This window comes from Pelophylax lessonae, assembly GCF_965119305.1.
Source record: "Pelophylax lessonae genome assembly, chromosome: 2".
Taxonomy (NCBI): domain Eukaryota; kingdom Metazoa; phylum Chordata; class Amphibia; order Anura; family Ranidae; genus Pelophylax; species Pelophylax lessonae.
Genome location: NC_138769.1, coordinates 409,770,691 through 409,789,038, shown reverse-complemented (window position 1 = coordinate 409,789,038; position 18,348 = coordinate 409,770,691). Strand labels below are relative to the sequence as shown.

The window sequence follows — 18,348 nt, the reverse complement described above, 5'->3', positions numbered from 1 at the left end:
GCTTAAAAGGATGACGGTCCCACCTGTAGTGGACTTGTCGATTTCCAGGTTAAATAAAGCTACCTTCATTCCGGTTGAGCAGCCTCCGTCCTTTACAGATCCACTTGATAGGAGGGTGGAGGCTCTGGCCCTCCATATGTTCGCTGTGGCTGGTTCTGCACTCGGACCAGTATTTACTATTGCCCCGGTGTCGCAAACTCTGACTGAGTGGGCTAAACATTTACGCCGTGACATGGACTGGAAACCGCTTCCCCCTGTCTTGCGGAGCTGGCGGATCAGTTGATCCAGGAGCTACAGTTTCTGTGATGCTTCTTTGGATGCGGCTCCTTTAATTTCTAGGCTGTCTGTATCCGCAGTGGTCCTTCGGCATATTATCTGGCTGAAATGCTGGTCAGCGGACCAGACTTCTAAGAAGGCCTTATCTGATCTTCCCCTTGTAGGAGGTCGCCCGGATACCAAGGGCAAGGAGCCCCGTCGTAGACTTGGGCCATTCTCCTCGGCTCATGAGAGGTTTTTTCATCCCTAAGGGTCTCAAGACAAGGGATCAAAAGTCAGGGCCTCCACCGGAGGTTCCAAGGCCTGGTCTAGCAAGCCACGAGCAGGCTCTTCCAGACCTGTGGACATGGCTGCCTCTGATCTTCCCCTTGTAGGGGGTCGCCCGGATACCAAGGGCAAGGAGCCCCGTCGTAGACTTGGGCCATTCTCCTCGGCTCATGAGAGGTTTGCTCATGAGAGGTTTTTTCATCCCTAAGGGTCTCAAGACAAGGGATCAAAAGTCGGGGCCTCCACCGGAGGTTCCAAGGCCTGGTATAGCAAGCCACGAGCAGGCTCTTCCAGACCTGCGGACATGGCTGCCTCTGCATGAAGGGGGGCCCTCACCCGTATCTGGGGTGGGGGGGACGTGTTCGCTGGTTTCCAGATCCATGGACCTCCCTGGTACAGGAGTGGGTCCACAAAATTATTCGGTCAGGCTACAAGATCGAGTTCAGTCTTATCCTCCGGAAAGGTTCTTCCCTTCCAACCTGCACTTGTCCCCAGATCCCTTAAAGGGTCTCTTTGGGACAGTGCAAGACTTTTTACTTTAAGGGGTGATTGTTCCAGTCCCGACTTCGGAATTTTTTGAGGGGTTTTTACTCAAACCTTTTTACAGTTACCAGGAAGGAAGGCAGGGTACGTCCAATTCTGGACCTCATGGCGCTAAAGTGCTTTGTGCGGGTACAGAAGTTTTGCATGAAGGCCATTCACACGGTAGTAGTGTCCCTACATCAGGGGGTTTTCTTCTTGCTTCTATCGACATCAAGGACACCTACCTGCACATTCTAATATGTGCCGTTCACCAGCGCTTCCTCCATTTTGCCGTGGGTGAGGAGCAGTATCAGTTTGTGGCGTTGACCTTTGGTCTCTCCTCCACTCCTCGGGTCTTCACAACAATAATGGCCCTTTTGTTGGCATTGTTTGAGTCAGCGGGGGATCGCGGTACTGGGGTACCTGGGCAATCTTCTGTGAGCGGAGTCTCCGACTGCTCTGATGGATATCTGGAGATTACTCTGCAAACTCTTGAGAGAGTTCAGTTGGATTCTGAACCTTCAGAAGTCTGCTTTGGTTCTGTCCTCAAAAACTGGACTATCTGGGTCTGACTCTGGACTCTGCCTCAGCCAGAGTGTTTCTTCCTCTGGAAGAACTCAAGACATTGCAGGAGACAATTCAGCTTCTGTTGTTTATTAGATGGTCATCCCTCCGTGCTTGCATGCGGGTGCTGGGCCTGATAGTGTCCACCTTCGAGGCGGTCTGTTTGCACAGTTCCACACAAGATCTCTGCAAAAAAGATTCTGGTGAAATTGGATAAGGATCCACAGTCTCGAGAGGTGGCATCATTCTCCGGCGCTATGGTAGGACAATCCTTATTCCCCTGTATTGGACGGTTGTTGCCACGGATGCCAGCCTGTCTGGGAGGGAAGGTGTCCTTAGGAAAGATATGCTCAGGGGTTCTGAACTCTGGCAGAGTCCGGACTGCCGATAATGTACTGGAACAATTTTTCTTCAGGGGTGTCCGGTACAAATTCATTCGTTCAAGGCCACGACCATGTTCTGTTAATCAACAAGGGGGCACAAGAAGTGTCCTGGTGGCTCGGTAAGTAGCTGGCATTCTAAGGTGGGCTGCTGATTTGTTCCAGTCCTCTCGAACTCCTGCCACGACTCCTGTGCAGGATCGAGGCAGAAGGGATTCCAGTCATTCTAGTGGCGCCAGACTGGTCTCACTGGTCTTGGTACGCCAATCTGGTGCGGCTGGTTGCCGATTGTTCTTTAGAAGCTTCCTCTCAGGGAGGATCTGCTGTCCCAAGGACCAGTCTTCCATCCTGCTTTACAGTCACTGGCTTTGACAGCTTGACTGTTGAACGCCAGGTGCTGAAGGATAGAGGTTTGTCTGAGTCGGTGATTCCTACCCTGTTGAAAGGTAGGAAATCTACTTCTAGGAAGATCTACCGTTGTACCTTATATGGATCGGATCTTAACCTTCTTTCAACGGGGGGTTGAAAAGCAGTTGGCCTTAAGTACCATCAAAAGGCTAGGTATCGGCTTTGGCCGTTTTTTTCCAATGACCTTTGGCCACACACTCCCTGGTGCGTACTTTTCTTCAGGGTGTCTGACGTTTGGTTCCTTCCGTGCATGCTCCGTTGCTGCCCTGGGATCTTAATTTGGTGCTTTCAGCTCTACAGAAGCCTCCCTTTGAATATATTTGGGAGCTTTTCCTGTTTTCGCTGTCCCAGAAGGTGGCAGTTTTTTGGTGGCTTTCACCTCTGCGTTCAAGATGTCGGAACTGGCAGCGTTTCCTGTCATTCACCTTATGGTGATTCACAAGGATAAGGTGTTGCTTCGCCTCTGTCCATCATTCCTTCCTAAGGTGGTCTCTGACTTCATTGTGTTGTCTTCCCTGTGTCCCAGTCCTAAAAATCCGAAGGAACTTGCCTTGAATGTGGTCCAGTCAATTAGGGTGTACCTGGCAGCTACGGAGTCTTTTAGGAAGTTACTCTATTGTGCTCAGACAGACCTCACAAAGGGTTGTCCGTTTCCTCTGTGACCATTTCCAGATGGATCAGACAGATGGTGGTTCAGCCCTTTTTCTATCAAGGGTCAGGTTCCTCCTTTCCCTGTCAAAGTGCACTCTTATTAGGGCACCTAGTGCCTCCTAGGATTTCCGTCATCATGCGTTAGTGACTTAGGTTTGCAAGGCGGTCGTCGGTGCACACTTTTACAACATTTTTATAAAGTGCATGTTTTGGTATTTGCGGATGCTTCTTTTGGCAGCAAGGTTTTATGGCTGGTGTTTGGAGGATCTGGTTCTCTTTGAGGGAGTATTGTTTTTCAGGTCAGCTCCAGTTGTTTATGGAAGAGCTTTGTTACCTGATTGGCTATGATTAGCTTTGGAATTTTTTTTTTTTCTGTTTTTCCCACCCCTCATGTTTAACACTGCTTTGGGATGTCCGAATAATTAAGAAGAATCAGGAGCGGTGTCCGTCAATGAGCGAACAATATTTTTGACTTACCGTAAAATCGATTTCTCTGATGTTCGTTGAGGGACACAGCACCCACCCCTCTGTGGAGTTGGCTTTCTTCTGACGCTGCTTGTAAAGAAAGTGAGTGCCTATAGCAGAGAGTGGGTGTATACCCCCTGGGACTGCCCTTAGGCTTAGTCAAGCTTTTTCCTGCCTAGTGTCCTTCTCCTGTAGGGGGTAATATAACCCAATGGTTAAGAAAAATCCAGAGCTGTGTCCGTCAATGAACATCAGAGAAATCGATTTTACGGTAAGTCAAAAATCCCATTTTATTTTTTTTTACATGTAGGGAAGGAATGCCTGTATTGGCCCGGTATGGAAGCAGTTAAAGGTAGTATTATGGCCACAACTGTAAATATAGTGCCTTCTCTTTGTCCACTAGTGTTAATGGGACACCCCCTCCCTAATCTCCAGTAAATTGGTTTTATTGGGAGCTGCCTGAGAACTGAGATCTCTCTCTCTCTCTCTCTCTCTCTCTCTCTCTCTTTCTTTCTTTCTTTCTTTCTTTCTTTCTTTCTTTCTTTCTTTCTTTCTTTCTTTCTTTCTTTCTTTCTTTCTTTCTTTCTTTCTTTCTTTCTTTCTTTCTTTCTTTCTTTCTTTCTTTCTTTCTTTCTTTCTTTCTTTCTTTCTTTCTTTCTTTCTCTCTCTTCTTTCTCCTCTCTTTCTTTCTTTCTCTCTCTTTCTTTCTTTCTCTCTCTTTCTTTCTTTCTCTCTCTTTCTTTCTTTCTCTCTCTTTCTTTCTTTCTCTCTCTTTCTTTCTTTCTCTCTCTCTCTTTCTTTCTCTCTCTCTCTTTCTTCTCTCTCTCTTTCTTTCTCTCTCTTTCTTTCTTTCTCTCTTTCTTTCTTTCTTTTTCTTTCTTTCTTTCTTTCTTTCTTTCTTTCTTTCTTTCTTTCTTTCTTTCTTTCTTTCTTTCTTTCTTTCTTTCTTTCTTTCTTTCTTTCTTTCTTTCTTTCTTTCTTTCTTTCTTTCTTTCTTTCTTTCTTTCTTTCTTTCTTTCTTTCTCTCTCTCTCTCTCTCTCTCTCTTTCTCTCTCTTTCTCTCTTTCTCTTTCTCTTTCTCTTTCTCTTTCTCTTTCTCTTTCTCTTTCCTCTTTCTCTTTCTCTTTCTCTCTTTCTCTTTCTCTTTCTCTCTTTCTCTTTCTCTTTCTCTTTCTCTTTTTCTCTTTCTCTTTCTCTTTCTCTCTTTCTCTTTCTCTCTTTCTCTTTCTCTCTTTCTCTTTCTCTTTCTCTTTCTCTTTCTCTTTCTCTCTCTCTTTCTCTCTCTCTTTTTTATATATATATGTGTGTGTGCTGCCAGAGGAATTTAGAAGGCGTTACATCCCCTCTTCTTCTTCTTTTTTTTTTTTTCGATTCTCTTCAAAAGATAAATAAAATATTCACGCTTTTCCAACAAATATTGAACAATTAACAAATATCCCTTCTTGGGAACATTAACCCATAAGTGGGTCTCTCAAGTTTGTTGAGAGGTCCACTTTGCTTGGTTTTTAAGGCGGTCGTCTTTCTCTGTGTATTTACCATATCAAGCTTCATCGGGAGAACAGGGAGAGGAACATTCTCACCAAGTGTTCCGTGGAACCCTAGGGTTCCTCCTGAGGTTGCTAGGGGTTCCTTGAGCAATGGGCAATTTCTGCCTCTCAGATAAGTATCCAATGACACCATTGTTCCTTTTAGCTCTCTGTAAGGGGGGTAATTCTTCCCAATGATGACAAGAGTAAAGGAGTAGAGCTGCACGATTCTGGCAAAAATCAGAATCACAATTTTTTTGGCTTAGAATGAAGATCGCGATTCTCTCTCAATTCTCAAAATATTTTTTATTTTAAATATTTACAACCTTTGAACAATAGGTTATCAAACAAGATGACAATAAAATAAGCCATAACACACTCTGCTTCAAACAAATGACGTCACTCCGGTCCTCCAAGGCCATAGAGTCGAGTGAGGGCCATCTTGCCCTTACTCGACTTCCTGCCTGAGAGGACAGCGGGCTGGATTGTTTTCCCTGCTACCGACGGGTCGGGTAAGTGGGGAGAACGACCGGAAAGGGGGCCATCTGCTGCCGCCCGTAAGGGTGATCCTGCGGCGAATCCACCGATGGGACCACAAAATAGTTTTGCTGCATTTTATGCAACACAGTCACCGCACACTTCACTGCATGTCATTGTACATTAACTTGATCGAATCATTATCTTGTAATGTGACACTTCAAAAAAAAAAAAAACGGTGTGAGAAACTTATGTGTGTATATCTATAATTGTATATAATTTAATATAATATAAATGTATTTATTGTATTAACCACTTACCGCAAAGTAACGTGTATTTACGTCGGCAGACTTTTGCGGTGTTATACCGGGGTGATGCCTCTAGCTCTTTTAGACCCTCGATCCCTCCATAAAGAATACCTGTCACTGCATATTGCTGTCACAAGGGATGTTTACATTGCTTGTGACAGCAATAAAAGTGATCAAAAATTTTTTTTTTTTTTAATTTAAAAACCTGTGATAAAGTTTAAAAAAATAAATAAAATAAATTGGGAAAATTTTCTTTTTTGCCGTCCCCGTCGCCGTTAGCTCACGCACAAAAGAAAACGTATATGGAAGTCAAGCCGCAAATTAAATCACTGTTCAAACCACACATGTGAGTTATCGCTGCGATCGCCAGAGCGTGAGCAATAATTAAAAAAAAAGAGCTACACTCTAAACTGGTAACCGTTAAAGCAATTTTAAAACGTCGCCTATTGAGATTTCTATTGACCGTAGTTTCTCGCCATTCCACGGGTGTGCGCAATTTTAAACCGTAACATGTTGGGTATCTATTTACTCGGCGTGACATCATCTTTCACAATATACAAAAAATATGCGCTAATTTTACTGCTTTTAGTTTTTTTTTTTTTAAATGCAGTGACAAAAAATATTGCAATGACCGCCATTTTATTCTCCAGAGTCTTTGCTGAAAAAAAAAAAAAATATAGATCTATAGATAGATATAGATATAGATATAGAGATTATATATATATATATATATATATATATATATATATATATATATATATATATATATATATATATATATATATATATATATATAATTTTTGGGGGTTCTAAGTAGTTTTCTAGGAAAAAAATACTGATTTTAACTTGTGTCTTGTTAACTTGTTTAAGGTGTCCAAAATAGGCCTGGGGCTTAAGTGGTTAATAAATAAATCACCGGGACCGGATGGCTTGCACCCGAGGGTTCTTAAAGAGCTCAGCCAGATGATTGCCAGACCATTATTCTTGATCTTTAAGGATAGTTTACAGACGGGTATGGTGCCAGCTGATTGGAAAAAAGCCAATGTGGTACCAATATTTAAAAAGGGGCAGAGGTGTATCCCGGGTAACTATAGGCCGGTCAGCCTAACATCAGTAGTCTGCCAGATTTTGGAGGGGATGTTAAGGGACCACATACAAGACTTTAGTAATGAAAACTGTATTATTAGTAGTAATCAGCATGGATTTATGAAAAATCGTTCTTGCCAAAGGAATCTATTAACCTTCTATGATGAAGTGAGCTGCCACCTAGATAAAGGTAAGCCGGTGGATGTGGTGTATCTGGACTTTGCAAAGGCCTTTGACACCGTTCCCCACAAAGGTTACTGTACAAACTAAGGAAGGTAGGTATGGACCATAAGGTGAGTACCTGGATAGAGAACTGGCTCCAGGGGGAGAGTCCAGAGGGTGATGATTAATGGGGAGTACTCGGATTGGGCGGGTGTGGAAAGTGGGGTCCCCCAGGGTTCTGTCCTGGGACCAATCCTTTTTAATTTATTCATAAATGATCTAGAGGAGGGGATATCTAGTACAATCTCAGTATTTGCAGATGATACTAAACTAAGCATGCCAATATCTTCTATGCGGGATGTGGAAACCTTGCAAGCGGACCTGAACAAAATAACGGGATGGGCAACTACATGGCAGATGAGGTTTAATGTTGAAAAATGTAAAGTAATGCACTTGGGGGCCAGAAACCAGAAAGCAAGCTACTCACTAGGGGAGGAACCTCTGGGTGAGTCTAGGATGGAAAAAGACTTGGGGGTACTGGTAGATAACAGGCTTGGCAGTGGCATGCAATGCCAAGCCGCTGCAAGCAAAGCCAACAGAATACTGGGATGTATAAAAAAGGGGATTCACTCCAGAAATAAAGAGATTATTCTCCCGCTCTACAAGACTCTGGTCCGGCCACATCTGGAGTATGCTGTCCAGTTCTGGGCACCGGTCCTCAGGAAGGATGTGCTGGAATTGGAAAGAGTCCAGAGAAGGACAACAAAAATAATTAGGGGAATGGAGGACATCAGCTATGAGGAAAGACTACAAGCACTGAACCTATTATCTCTGGAGAAGAGATGATTGAGGGGGGATATATCAATGTACAAATACTGTACTGGTGACCCTAGCATAAGGAACAAACTATTTAGCTTAAGGGAATACAATGAGACACGTGGCCACTCACTGAAACTAGAGGAAAGGCGGTTTAACCTTAAAATGCGCAAGGGGTTCTTCACTGTAAGAGCGGTAAGGATGTGGAATTCTCTTCCACAAGCAGTCGTATCAGCAGGAAGCATTGATGGTTTCAAAAAACTATTAGATGGGCACCTTAGAGACCACAACATACAGGGGTATGCAATGTACGGTTAAAAGCAAACACACACACACATCATAGGTTGAACTGGATGGACTGATGTCTTTTTACAACCTCACTAACTATGTAACTATGTAATACACACACATCTATATCTATCTATTTATCGATCTATCTATCTATCTATCTATATATATATATATATATATATATATATATATATATATATATATATATATAATGAAAATAAATAATCCACAAGTCAAACTGCTGAAAACGTAGTGTTATGTGCAGAAAATGTAATCCCTAAAAAAAAAAAAAAAAAAAAAATGTATATTATAATAAATAATCTCTTATCGATCTATCATTATAATATACATTTAATATACATTTAATTATTTTTTAGGGAATTTATTTTTTCATGCAATCTGTATGGCTGAATTTGCATCGCACAGACATCATGTGATTTGCATAGCAGTGCGGTGCAAATCACATGCGATGTCTCACATCGCATATGTGTGTCAACCGGCACGAACATGGGAATTCTGTTCACTTTGTAGAAATTTTATTTTCCAGAACAGGAACTAAAAGGAAATTTGCCAAGCAGGATGCAGACCACAATCCAGTACGAGTTTTAACCTGTCCTTATTATAAAACTATAAATAAATGTTTACCTTTCCATGTGCTTTAATATGTATTTTAAGCATATATTGTATCTCTCGGTCTCTGCCTATGACTACCACAATAATTTATCGGCATGAGAGTCATGGCTGCTCTTTGGGGAGGTTAAGCAAGGTAGATATGGAAGCTCTGGCAACCCCTGCATCTCTTGTAATGGTATTTTCTTATTGGTGCCTTAGACACTACTTTCTCTATGAACAGCACCATCATGTGTTTGAAGGAGAGACCTGTGCTTGTAGGGAGCCAGCCTTGACATTGGTATTCCAGGTCCTATATTTAAGGAGGTATTAAATACAAAAATAAAAATGTAATGTTATGCAGCTTAACAAATCATTAAATGTGGTGTCTGCATTCATTTTTTTTCCCTTTATATTTACTTAGAGCGCCCCCATCCTAGATGGTTGAAGCAATAGAAACACCTTTAGACAGCTGCATTGTTAGGGGAGAGAGTAGTGTTAGTGCCGGGTCACACTTGTGCGATGCGGGAAGGCTGCGAATTCGCAGCCTGTTCCCGCATCGCAAATGCACATCTGGCAGTTCACACTGCCATATGCGATACGCTGGGGGTGTCAATGAAATGTTAACGACACCCCCATTTGATCGCATATCGCAGTGCGATCTGACAGTTCGCACAGGATCGGATCGGATCGCACAAGTGTGAACCACTGTGCGATCCGATCCTGATGCTGCTGAAAAAATGCCTCATGTGCGACTTTTGTGTGGGTGCAGTGCGAATTAAGCCATACAAAGTGTATGGCTGAATTCGCACTGCACATCCGATCACATGTAATGAAGGCGCAGTGCGCTCCGATATTACATGCGATCGCCGCACACGCGGAAGTGTGAACCGGCACTTAGATCCGCTAGCTAGCAGGGTTAGATGGACTTGACTAAGGCCGGCCATACATTATACAATCTTTTTGCAGTACACAAAAGGTAAATCTAAAGGAAATTGAAAAAAAAATATATAATGTATGGCCAGCTTTTCAAATTAAAGCTGAACCCCAATTAACACTTTTTAGGCAGTTTTTTTTTTTCTTTTGGTATAAATGTTTTACATAAATGAATAAAAGCTGATAAATTAAGGCACCTTCTGCCAGTGTTAATGGTTTGTCTCAACCCTTGCTGGACAAATTAGTCTTTCTTTTTTTCATTTGAGGTGCTTATTTAGTGTCGACAGTTTATGCAATGTTTTAGCACTTTTTGTGTTAAAACCAGTGGATCATCATGGCAGGCAAGCAGCTGACATTTTCAGAATGAGATTTTGGCAATGGCAGTGCACACATCAGTAGACATTTCAATTAAAAAAAAAAAATGTACTATGGTAAAAGAAACCTGTATGAAGGGAAATGCAAAAGCTGCTTTTGGTGATTTATGGTGCTTGTGGGACTCTTGTGGGAAAATAATAAATACAGAGATAGTCAGAAAAACAAACATTGCTAATGGAGGTCAACTATGCAAGCCTCTACATTTCTCTTTATGAAGATGTCCCTTTAACTGTTTTTAACCTGCTTGTGGATCAACTTTTTTTTTTTTTTTTTTTTTAACTTGAATATATGTCTCTGTTTCCAGCCAAACCATATAACAATATAATTAGTACAGTGTGCTGCTTGCAAATATTCTTAATGCAGTCTATTTCTCTTCCCCTTTAGGTTAAGAATGAAAGCTGATATTGTATTGAGACACCTATCCATTGCTGTGTGTTCTGCAGACCAGAGCTACATGCCTCAGCAAGTGGCAGTGGCAGTGGGACGAAATCCAAGCAACCTACAGGAGGTTCGCGAGGTCCACATTCCCAGCCATATTTCAGGCTATGTGACATTGCTGGAAAACGCTAACATAAGTCAGATGTGTGAGTCAATCCAGTAACTGAAGCGCATTGTTCAAATATAAATCTCGCAAACACGCTGTCAGTCTTTCATACGTATATATCTGTCCCCTTTTTATTTAACGGTAGTGTTCTCCTTTTCTTTAAAATTTTTTTTTTTGTTTTTTTTATTTTAATAATCACCTATCTTTTGCTGGACATACACAGATTATTTTCATTCAGCCTGCGTGCACTGTAAGAATGTTGGGCAGTTCCTTGGGGACTGGCTGAAATTCATAAAGCATGTATGCAGCTTTAGAATACCACATAAAAATTGTCTTCTGTTGACCTTAATTGAAATGTACTGATTAACATTTCTATGGTGACATCTCCTCTCCTAAGAGAGCTGTTTTTGCTTTTGTTCATTGACGGACACAGCTCCTGATATTCATAACCATTGGGTTAAACTGCCCCTTACAGAAGTAGGACACAAGGCAGAAAAGAATTCTGGATACACTCATGGGCAGTCCCAGGGGGTATACTTCCCTCTCTCTGCTATAGCATTTCAGGTTCTTACTCCTGACTAGGCAGAAAAAAAACTATTTTCTTGCTGGGATCCTTGGGTCTGGCAAAATTTTTTTTGTTAGAAAATTTTTTGCTCCTGGATTTTTTCCTGTCAGATCTACAATCCACTGCCGGACTGGGCGACGGGCTGGATAATCTACATTCAGTGGTCACCCAAGTCTGGCTAGCGAGCATGCTCAGACCTCAGCTCCGCGCTAGGTCAGCTGCGACATAGCCCCACTGAACGGAAGCTGGCCTGCGAGTTAAATGCCTTGCAAGGTCGCAAAGGTTGAGGTCTCGGCCCGAGTTGCAGCGTTCCTCCTGGCCGACAGCCCCCCATTTCGATGGAGAGAGATTCTGTCTGAAACGGTGCTCATCTGGTTCCTGGTATGGGGAGTAGCTGTTTCCCCCTGGAGGGTTTTGGGGTGGACGTGATTCCCTCTTTGGGACGGTCGGACCCCCGGGTTCCCCTCCTTCCTCCAGGCACCCCCCCCCGCCGAGTCTCTCATCCTGCCCTCTCCCCCTCCATGCTGCGGCTGTTTTGGTGGTCTGGCCACTTTCCTAGGATGGAGGTAGGGCGCTAATTGGCGATGGGCGCCGGGGGGGGGGTGTGCTGCTGGCGAAGGGGGGGTTGTACCTGATGGAGGCTCCTGCTAGGACCCCCTGTCCTGCCTGGATCTGTCCTTGAGGCCTGGTCTCCCTCCTGGGTCCCTGAAAGCCTTGTGGTGCCACCATTTTGTTGTAGCCTGTGTGTTTCTATACACTGGGCCATGTCTGTGTAATCCGGCAGCCATTTTCTTGTCAGTTGCCATTGGAAATAGCGATGGCCAAGACGGTGGAGCCCTGTGGGCAGTAATTTTGGCGGTGGGAGCCCCTCCTCATCCTGTGGTGCTGACTCCTGCATAATTTTACTTCCTGAACGCCGCACGTGCAGTGCAGATTCTCCTGGTGGCTGCAGGTGCCTGTTTTCTGTGGGTGGTGAGTCTGGTTGGATCCTCTCCCTCTCTGTTGAGGATCATCTGGTGCTTCGTGCCTGGTGACTGGGTGGTGCTGCCTGCGTTGAGGTAGTTGTCCCTTAGCAGCTTTTTTTTGGGGTCCCCCTGGTGACTCATGGAGTCTTTGGAGCACGTTTCTCCACCTGATTACCTCTCTGAGGCTGCAGGGCCCTCTGGGTCCCAACCATCCATCCATGCACTGACAACGGTCCTGGAGTCTCTTGTGTCCCGGGTGGAGATGGCTTGCGGGCGACGGGCTAGCAAAATGTGCCCCCCGCCTTCCCCTGCCTCCTCTGATCCTAAAGCTGCAACGGACGTGGGTCACCCAGCTGGGTTTGCAACCACGTGCCTGGAATCCTCTAAAATTGAGGATGATTCCTCCATGTATGTGACTGCGCAAGAAAAGGGGCTAGTGGATGCACTGTCTGTGCGTGAGACTCTGAAGATAGAGGACGCGACGGAGGCGCAGGTGCACTTTGGCTCTCACAAGCCATCCATAGCGGCAAAGGTGTTTCCTTTCCCTGCTTATTTTAACAGAATTGGTGCTAAAGAGTTGGGAACGACTAAACCGTCCCCGTGGGGTCCCTAAGCGCTTTACTAGGCGTTGCCCCTATTAGTAGTCCCTTCTTCTGTGCCACTGGTGGTGGATCCTCCGGTTTCCAGATTAAAAAAGGCAACCATGAGTCCGGTTGAAGAGTCCCCGGCCTTTAAGGATCTGGCTGACCAGGAGGCAGAGGCTGTGGCCCCCACTATGTACACTCTGGCTGGTTCGACAATGAGGCCAGTATTCACCATTACCCTAGTGTCGCAAACTCTGACCGAGTGGGCTAAGCTTCTACATCGCGACCTGGAGGGGGAACTGCTCCCCCCTGCCCTTACCGAGCGGGCAGACCAGCTGGTCCAGGGGCTACAGTTTATCTGTGATGCCTATTTGGATGCGCCTCCCCTGATGGCTCGCCTCTGTTTTGGCAGTGGTCCTTCGGCGTGTTTTTTGGCTCAAATGCTGGTTTGTGGATCAGACTTCAAAAAAGGCCTTGACTGATCTTCCTTTTCAAGGAGATTGCCTGTTTGGAGCTACACTGGATGACATCATTCAAAGTCTCATAGGGGGGGAAGAGTACTTTTCGTCCGCTGGCTACTAAGGGCAAGTAACCTCGTTGTAGACGTTGGCCTTCTTCCTAGTTTTTTTCATCCCTCAGGGTTGACTGACAAGGGCCGAAGCCTTTCAGGGCCTCTTCTGGAGGGTCCAAATGAACCTGGTCTGGCAAGCCAAGATCGGGCTTCTCCAGACCCAGGAACAAGGCTTCTTCTGCATGAAGGTGTGCCCTCACCCGCATCGGGGATGGGGGGGGATGTCTTCGCTGGTTTCCAGACTCATGGACTTCCCGGGTGCAAGACAAGTGGATCCACAAGGTCATTTGGTCCGGCTACAAGATCGAGTTTCACTCTTGTCCCCTGGCAAGGTTTTTTCCTTCCAACTTGCACCTGTCCCCAGACCGCTTACAGGGCCTTTTTGGGGCGGTACAAGACCTGTTCCTTCAAGGGGTGATTGTCTCAGTTTCAACCCCGGAACGTTTTCAGGTTTTTTTTACTCAAACCTGTTTGACCGTTCCTAGAAAGAAAGGCAAAGTGCGTCCAATCCTGGACCTCAAGGTGGTTAACTGCTTTGTGCAGGTACAGAAGTTCAGAATGTAGTCCATTTGCTTTGCTGTGGGAGAGAAGCATTATCAGCTTGTGGTGTTACCCTTTGGTATTGCATCTGCTCCTCGGGTCTTCTCAAAAGTTTTAGCCCCGGTGCTAGCTTTGCTATGCCAACAGTGAATCGTGGTCCTGGGCTACTTGGACGATCTCCTTCAGCAAGCGGAGTCTCTCTCTGCTCTGGTGGAGAACCTGGACATCACAATACGAACTCTGCGGGAGTTTGGCTGGATTCTACTTGGTCTACTTTGGTTTTGTCCACAAAGTTGGACTATCTGGGCCTTACTCTGGACTCGTCCTTAGCCAGAGTGCTCCTTCCTCTGGACAAACTCTAGAAAATACAGGCTGTAATTTGACTTCTGCTGTCCAACAAATGGTTATCCCTCTGGACTTGCATGCGGGTGCTGGGCCTGGCGGTGTCTACTTTTGATGCGGTTCCGTTTTGCACAGTTCCATACGAGGTCCCTGCAAAGCGAAATTCTGACCAAGTGGGACAAGACTCTGCAGTCTATGGACAATCCGATCCGGCTGAGTCAGGGCAAGAAGGAGTCCCGGATATGATGGATTCATTCTCTGGTGCTTTGGCTGGGAAATTCTTCCTCCCCTTGTATTGGACAGTGGTCACCACGGATGCCAGCCTGTCCAGCTGGGGTTTTCCTCGGCAAGCATTTTGCTCAGGGGATCTCGATGCTGGAACAGTCTAGACTCCTAATCGATGTCTTGGAACTCTGAGTGATCAGACTGTGTCTGTATCATTGGATGGATCGTCTTCAGGGTTTTCCAGTGCACATTCGAACGGACAATGCCACGGCTGTGGCTTATGTCAATCACCTAGGGGGCACAAGAAGTGTCCTGGTGGCTCTGGAGGCAGCCGGCATTCTAAGTTGGGCAGAACGGTTTGTTCCAGCCCTCTCTGCCTTACACATTCCTGGGGTGGAAAATAGGCAGGCGGATTACCTCTTTCGTCCCTTCATCCGGAGGCGTTTCATCAGCTGTGTCTCTAGTGGGGCACCCCCGAATTGGATCTGTTGGTGTCTCTGCTCAACAGAAAGGTGCACAGGTTTGTGGCTTGGTCAAGGGATCCTCTTTTGGATGCCGCAGACGGGCTGGTTGCCCCGTGGGGTCAGTATCCTCTGATTTATGCCTTCCCTCCTCTCAAGCTTCTGCAAAGATTTCTATGCAGGATGGAGGCAGAAGGGATTCCAGTCATCTTAGTGGCTCCGAACTGGCCTTGCTGGGCTTTGTACGCCAATCTAGTGCGGCTGGTCGCTGACGTTCTTTCGCAGTTTCCTCTTGGGGAGCATTCGCTGTCCCAAGGACCAATCTTCCATCCTGCTTTACAGTCGCTGGCCTTGACGGCTTGGCTGTTGAATGCCAGGTGCTGAAGGATAGGGGTTTATCTGAGTCCGTGATTCCTACACTGTTGAAAGCTAGGAAATCTACCTCTAGGAAGATCTGCCATCCTACACGGAAGACGTACGTTGCGTGGTGAGTGTCTCTTGTTCCTCGCTCCTTCTCGGTTGCTCAGATCTTGACCTTTCTTCAACAGTGGGTTGAACAGAAATTGGCTTTGTGTATCATTAAGGGCCAGGTGTCAGCTTTGGCGGTCTTCTTCCAATGACCTTTGGCCACACACTCCCTGGTGCGTACCTTTCTTTAGGGTGTCCAATATTTAGTTCCTCCAGTGCAGGCTTCGTTGCCACCTTGGGATCTTACGTTTTGGTGCTTTCAGCTCTACAGAAGCCTCCCTTTGAAAATATTCGGGAGATTCCCCTACTTACTCTGTCCCAGAAGGTTGCCTTTTTAGTCGTTATCACCGCTGCATGCATGGTGTCTGAACTGGCGGCATTATCCTGTCCATCTTACCTGGTGATTCACAGGAATAAAGTGGTTCTTCGCCCCTGTCCGTCGTTCCTTCCAAAGATTGTCTCTGATTTTCCTTTGAATGCAGACAGTGCGTTGCCTTCCCTTTGACCCAGGCCTAAACATCCAAAGGAAATTGCCTTGAATGCATTGGATGTGAGTCTTTCAGGAAGTCAGACTCTTTGTGCTCACGGATGGACCTCGAAAAGGGTTGTCCACTTCCTCTGCGACCATTTCCAGATGGATCACACAGACGGTGGTATTCCATCAGGGGTCAGGTTCCTCCTTTCCTTGTCAAGGCACATTCTACTAGGGATCTTAGTGCCTCAGGCATCAGTGTCATAGGTTTGCAAGTCGGTCACCTGGTCGCCGGTGCACGCTTTTACATAGTTTTATAAAGTGAATGTGTGGGCATCTGTGAAAACTACTTTTGGCCGCAAAGTTTTGCAGGCTGCTGTTTAAGAGGACCTGATCCTCTTTGAGGGTGTGCTGTTTGTTTTTTTTTTTTTTTTTTCAGGTGGGCTCCATTTTTTTGGTTGAGCTCCTGTTGCCTGGTGGGCTAATGTTTAACCTTGGGGATTTTTTTGTTCCCACACCTCATGTTTAACACTGTTTTGGGACGTCTCAATGGTTTTGAATATCGGGAGCTGTGTCCGTCAATGAACGAAAGAGAAAATGGGATTTTTGACTTACTGTAAAATCCATTTCTCTGATGTTCATTGACAGACACAGCACCCACCCTGTCAGAACCCAGGCTTGAACCTGGGACCTCCACTGTCTCTGGCAATGACTCTACTCGCTGAGCCACCTGGAATGTTTGCCAGTTACCTGGACGAATCCTTGAAGGATCCTGCTGTGAATCCTAATTGCCTTGAACCTTGAACCCTTTGCTCCTCCCATAAGCTTCTGGATTTAAGCCATGTCTCTGCACTTCCTGGTTGCCAGAATATTGTGCCTTCACCAGCCAATATCTCGCTTGTCTCTCCTGCTTCTGTCCGTATCTTCACTATCATCCGTTATGGAAATTTGGCTTGTTCTTCAACTACGCTTCTGCTTAAACCCAACCTGCAACTACTTGTTACTGACCTTTGACTTCTCCTTGACTATGCTTCTGCTTGATCCCTATGCTACTGGACCCTAGCTTGCTCACCTCCTGGTGGGGCGATCCTGAGGACTGCGACCTGGAACTAACACGCAGCAAAATCCATCTCCACCATCAGGAGCGCTGGTGAAGACTGGTTAATACTTAGATTCCGTACCTCAGGTGAGCCTCTGTCACCTGCCAGGGTGAACTGCCTTTGTTCCTATCCTGCTGGTTCCTGTGTGAGCTTCCACTGCTATAGCTACTGGTCTTCGAGCCTGACCCCTTATCGTGACACACCCCTCTATTGAGTTATAATTCTCCTGACACTGTTTGTAACACAATTGAGTGGCTATAGCAGAGAGAGGGAGTATACCCCCTGGGACTGCCCATGAGTGTAGTCAGAATTATTTTCTGCCTAGTGTCCTCTTCCTGTACGGGGCAGTATAACCCAATGGTTATAAATATCAGGAGCTGTGTCTGTCAATGAACATTAGAGAAATGGATTTTACGGTAAGTCAAAAATCCAATTTTTTTTTTTTAAGTACTTGGCATGAAAAAATATTAGATTTACATTGCATAAAAGAGGTTTCATCTCTTATAGAGAAAAACACTGCTGCAAGTAGTCAGCTCTTTTAGCTAAGTTTTGTTGTAGGTGTCCACTGGTCTCTTTTAGATATCCTTTTAGTAAAAAGATTAGTCCACCAAAAAGGAATAATTTCCTTTTTAATTACAGTTTGTCTGGACATTTTCTGGCTTCCTAAATCTTTTGTGCACCCCATTGGAAAAATATCCCCACAAACAAACTCATACACTGACATGCTATTGTCGTCTTGCCTCTGTTACAGCCCACTTTAGAGTTTTCTCTATTTCTGCTCCTCTGTTGAATTATTCATTTTTTTTATTTTAAGCACAATGTACAAGAGGAACAGAAATGGAGAGTAAAGATACCCCCCCCCTCAAATTGGATTGGCGTTGCTTTATGTTGGCGCCCCCTCTTGGAGACCCCCACAAAATTAAATCAGAGTTTCTTTATATTAGCACCGTCCTTAAAGCCCCCCCCAATTAAATTAAAGAGACACCCCCCCCGTTAGATCAGAGTCTCTTCATATTAGCAACCCCCCCCCCATTATATCAGAGTCCCCTTTTATCAGCAACCCCATTTAGAGATCAACGATTGACCATCTCTGTCCCTGAAAACAAAGCCATGCCAGTTTAGAAGAAAAAACCCTGGCTCCTAACTTTTTTAGCTGGCTCCTAGATTCAAAGCAAATTTGTCAAGCCCTGGATTTAAAAAAAAAAAAAAAAAAAAAAAAAAAAACACATTGTGCCTCAAAAGACTCCTATACAGTTGTGACTTGTGCCAATGCAATATGAACATACAGCCATTCAAACCAACTTTGACTTTAGACAATGTCTCAACAAATTAACAATATAAGAAAGATGCATATAAACAAACGTCTTGGAGATTATTCCACATTTGTAGTTC

At 45.0% G+C, this 18,348-nt stretch overlaps 1 protein-coding gene across 1 annotated transcript in view; it reads left to right on the top strand.

Annotated features, from left to right (window-relative positions):
* Positions 1-18,348, top strand: part of ZZEF1 (zinc finger ZZ-type and EF-hand domain containing 1) — a 499,621-nt gene that overhangs the window by 57,522 nt on the left and 423,751 nt on the right. The window contains exon 5 of the mRNA XM_082244777.1: positions 10,504-10,703. Coding sequence (XP_082100903.1) covers positions 10,504-10,703 — 200 coding nt within the window. The remainder of the gene's footprint in view (positions 1-10,503; positions 10,704-18,348) is intronic.